General features: G+C 41.4%; 1 protein-coding gene across 1 annotated transcript; it reads right to left on the minus strand.

Annotated features, from left to right (window-relative positions):
* Positions 1 to 2,666: 2,666 nt before the first annotated feature.
* Positions 2,667 to 3,608, minus strand: LOC123008754. The gene is made up of 2 exons (XM_044404752.1): positions 3,199 to 3,608; positions 2,667 to 3,146 (listed from the first exon to the last, which is right to left on the minus strand). The coding sequence occupies exons 1-2, from the start codon at positions 3,592 to 3,594 to the stop codon at positions 2,880 to 2,882; spliced, it is 663 nt and encodes a 220-aa protein (XP_044260687.1). The 5' UTR covers positions 3,595 to 3,608; the 3' UTR covers positions 2,667 to 2,879.
* Between the last annotated feature and the right edge of the window lie 990 nt (positions 3,609 to 4,598).

Below are 4,598 nucleotides of genomic sequence, written 5' to 3' on the forward strand. Positions count from 1 at the left end.
GTGCGTGACCCAGAATTTACATAAAAGCATAAACGCAAAAGACCAAAATTGACAATTTGATTATCGGCCAGAAAATAAAGTAGATTAAAAATTGGAGAAATCAACTTTTTTTTTAGATTTTCTAACATGTCATTGGAAAAATGTTGGTTCTCACGAGTACTTTCCTCCAGATCGATTTTTGCAGCACACCCACAGATCTCGTTCGCCGTTAACCCGAAGGGGGCACACATCGCTCTCACGCTTCACACAACGTACCGTAAAAATGCAAAATAGAATGCAATTGGCATATGTGTGCATGTAATTAGTTGAAGAGAGAGGTGGCTCGAAGCGAAATGTCAATTAGGGACGGTGGCGGTAGTGGTGGCGGCGTCCCGTCGTAAAAAATATGACATATTCGAGACTATAAAGTGTAATGGGGGCGGCATTTCACATGCCAGTAAGTGGGCAGTCGACCGAAGACGTCGACATTTTCGTGCCGAAAAGGTCGCGACGTCATTTGAATCTTGTGGGGTAATGAGGGGTCGCGGATTTTGTTGTTTTTCGGAAGTTGAACGAGAGTAGTTGGTGCTCTCGCACTGGGATTCTATTAGCTAATGGGTATTCCCGATGGGGTGCTTCGCACGCAAACCTTACGTATTATATGTATTTTCGGGCCGAAAGGGCCACAGACACGATAACGATACGATAAGGACGAGGATTTGGCTTTCAGATACGGTTAACGGTTAATTCGATTTCAAGAAGGCAAAATTTTATTTTTCAAAATCCTTAAATAATCACATTTTTTTATTTTTTACAAAATTCTTGATAAGGTTACTAAGGAATTTCTGGCATTTCTTTCTTAAAAAGGTTACGTTCCTGTTTATTATCCTAAATGTTAACTCTGTCTACTCGCAAACTTAACTTAACTTCTCTTTCACTAAAAAGTTATGTCAGTTTTTCCCAAAATTTGCAAGAAATTGAAACTTTTCCAGTTCGTGGCAGGTGCGTTGTTAAATTCCGCCGCCGTCAGTTTGGTGGCGGCGATGGTGGCGTCTTGCTTGGCCCACTTCGTCGCTTACAAATCGGCGCCAGATCCGTCTGGATGTGGCGTCAGTCTCCGTCCCGACGCCATTAATTCAGCAAACAGTGCCTAATGATTGAATCAACAGTGTGTCGGGAGAGGAGAATTGTTCTCGTATGCGTGCCACATGTTGGGCGCCAATCGTAAAATTATCGCAGGGGTACTAAAACGATGTAAGACGAGAATCGTCAAGGGACAAGTATAAAATATTGCCGTGATTTGGATAATAAGCGTCAAGATGAAGTACGGATGGGATTATTTGTCGGATTATATAGGATGACCCAACGAGGCGAAAAAATGAAATTACTCACTTGTTATTGACATGAGAAAAATGAGATTTTACAACACTTGGAGATGATGACTGCAAGGGACTAACAAGACATAAACTACTACCAGAAAAACAGTCGTGTTTCAAGGATAAAAGTACGTAGTTATGGAGAAATTCTATCATAAACTTCAGCTAAAAAAAGGGCCAAGAATATGCTCTACTGCTTGAATCCTCTACATTTTTTGCATTAAAATTTTACCCACATTTCAAAGGGCAGAACCAAAATTTGGACTTGGTGATTTCCAAGACCTTGGTTCATTGGACACCTTTTGAAATTGTGTGATTTTTGTTTTTGCTTGGTGAGTGATTTGGCTTTTTGGTGTCGTTGGGCTAGCCTGTATACGGGGGTTTCTTTTCTCTTCAACCCCCATATTGATCGCCTGTTGCATTTCGCAAAGGGCGCATGCTCTCGGCTTTAAAGCATGTCCTACTCTCACCGATTTGTTCCTGCAATGCCAACTAGGCCACAGCTCTCAGCTGACTTCGTTCCGACACTTCTTCGACGATGGATCATCTTTCCAGGTGAGTTTTGATGCATGTGTTCTGCTTTCGATGCACTTTTGTCTCATCCACTACGTAATTTGTCGGGGAAAGGAAGAAGACTTGATCATCTCTTGGAGGGTTATTGCATGTTATATCAAGTGAAAATTTCTTTTGATAAAAGAGAAAGGTCATCATCTATGTTGAGTCTTACATCTTTTTCAAGTGGCCAATCGATATAATCCTTCAGTCCGCATTAAATTGATGCCACGTGACTAAATCGAGCATTCGGCCTCAGTCGAACGTAATAAAGACGAGAATTTCAGATCTGAATGTTGCGGCAGAGCTTATCGCTTCCAGATCGTATCGCAACGAGTGGTATACAGGGTGGTGAATTTTTTTACTTCCGAGAGTTGAAACGAACGGGGTTGACGAACTTCTCAAATGATTTTTGCTCAATTTTAAAATACGATTATGACATTGACTTACTTAACTGTTAAATTATGATTCGTGACAGGATTGCCTTAGAGGCTAACTAAATCAAGAGTACAAGCGTAGCGAGTGGAGCAATCATCCGAATGAATAATGGCTGTTTTGTGACGTCTTGTCATCATTAAGATTTTAGAATGACGAATAAGTATTTTATATGACAGATGAGTGATTTATTTGTCGTTGGTGGCGTGAATAATTGACACAGATAATAATATATTATTGTCGAAAATGGAGACATAAAATGAGTAACAAACACAACAATTTTGCATGTTTTTTTTTATTTAAAATCGTATCTGAAAAGTGGCAAACCTGTATAAATTTGGCCGGCCTCTCAAGTCGGCTCATTATTCAAATTATAATTAAAAGATTAAGTTACGCTTTTCTCGAGCCCGATTCGTATTCGTCGAGTTTTCATTGTTAGTTGTGGCCTCATTATTTTTAATATGCGAGGATTATGTAGCAATAAATGGTTTATTTTTTAAGGTGCATTGATACAACAGTAGTTAAAACGTGCGCATCTCATGGTCGTGACGGTTTCAAAAGACGACTTGCCGGTGTCGGTAATCTTGTAAAACCAGCCGAATCGAAGACCGGCAACAGCTTCTCTTTGCTTCCTCTTAGTTGGTCTTTTTTTAACGGCTCGGTAGGAAAATACGTCGCTCCGTAAAAATCTAATCCTTGTTGGAGGAGTTGGTTGTACTCGTCTAAGGAGGCTACGGTCACCCGAATTGGATTGGGGGTACCAGGGGGTTGGTCGATTTTTGGAGACATTCGCGTCACTTCTACCTAAAATTAAGAAAAACTTTAAATCATTTAGTGTACTAATTTTTTAACTTACCACTGAGGAGTATCTGTATAGACTTGCCCGGATGTCATCTTCGGGTAAGTCAATTGGCACCTCGTGCACCAACAATGAGAAGGTTTTCTGCGGCCGACACGGAATGTTGACTTTTCTATACAATCGTCCGCCGGTTACTCTATGAAAACCTTTGCGAAAAACCTGCTGGAAATCTTCCGGATCGGAGAACTTGAAGAGGATCCCCGTTGCGGTCTTGGTCAGACTGAAACTTCCCCGAAAGTTGAGTTTATCGCAAATGTTGGCGGCCTTGTCTAAACTCAGATCGTGCGATGGTGTCAGAAGGAAGGCTCCCTTGGTGAGAAACCTCGTCTGATCGCTGAGTTCGCTATTATCGTCGTCGTTCTCGCCCATCACGTCAGGGAAGAACAAAGACATGGTCTTGCACTGGTACCAACATACTTTTTTTGGGGGTCGAGACTAGCAACGATGGGTTTTATACACTATGACTCTACCTACGCTAATTTCTAATAATTTGTCGATGGCGTAATTCAGCCATTAAATGGTTTAATATGGTTCTTTTGTTTTGGCGGATAATTGGACGTGGTTTTTTCGTCCTCTTCTAGCATGAGTTAAATTAGATAAATTGTTCGATTTAATTGTTTAATTAGGCGAGACGGTTAAATTAAGGGTGGAGCTGATGGCGTCATCGAGGGGGTGAGCCAAGGAGATATGACAGAGGAAAAGTTTTAAATTGATTTTCAGGGAAATAAGTAATGCACAATGCAAACAATTGACGGTTCTAATCCATATTGACTCTTTTTATTAACATGATTGAAATGCTTTTAAGTAACTTGATAGCTTTAAGTGCAAAATAAAGATGAGGGACTTGAGGAAACGCAAAAAGGCAAATCGTCGTGATTTGACAGTGTGGCTTCAACCACCGAAAACACATTTTTCAATATTTCTATACAGAATGTCTCAGCGAGTTGTTGCCCTTTATACGTTAGCATCTAACAACTTTCTAGACCTCCCTGTATAAAGTGGCTCCAGCATGTACGATTCCATCCAACTGCCTTGAAATAATCCAGGTCAAATATTCCTCTCCTCATTTCAACTAATCTGTTTTCCGTCCTCTTTCCCTTGGTCACCGGCGACCATGTCGTTTCATTTCCCAAAAAGAACCATCCTAATCCGTTTCGACAGTGGCGTCGACCCCACCTCTAATCGCGTTAATTCGATAATCTCGTCGAAATCAGTCCCTGGACTAGTGGTGGTAGTGGTGGTGGTGTCATTGTGGTAGTCCCCCGATATCTTATTTCCTTTTCGAACGTCCGGTTCTGTCGTGGCGACGCACCCAGCAATTAGGCGTCGCCGGCGTCGTCCATCGACGCGTCCACCAATGTCTAATATAAATGAAGCGTGTGTATTCCTGCCGCACC

Source organism: Tribolium madens, unplaced genomic scaffold (assembly GCF_015345945.1).
Source record: "Tribolium madens isolate multiple individuals breed KSU strain unplaced genomic scaffold, Tmad_KSU_1.1 Scaffold_71;HRSCAF=194;Tcas5.2_LG6, whole genome shotgun sequence".
Taxonomy (NCBI): domain Eukaryota; kingdom Metazoa; phylum Arthropoda; class Insecta; order Coleoptera; family Tenebrionidae; genus Tribolium; species Tribolium madens.

Coding starts and splice junctions, on each gene's coding strand:
- LOC123008754 (XM_044404752.1), bottom strand. CDS start 3,594: ATGTCTTTGTTCTTCCCTGACGTGATGGGCGAGAACGACGACGATAAT. Junction 3,147..3,198: donor TATACAGATACTCCTCAGTG/GTAAGTTAAAAA, acceptor TCTTAATTTTAG/GTAGAAGTGACGCGAATGTC.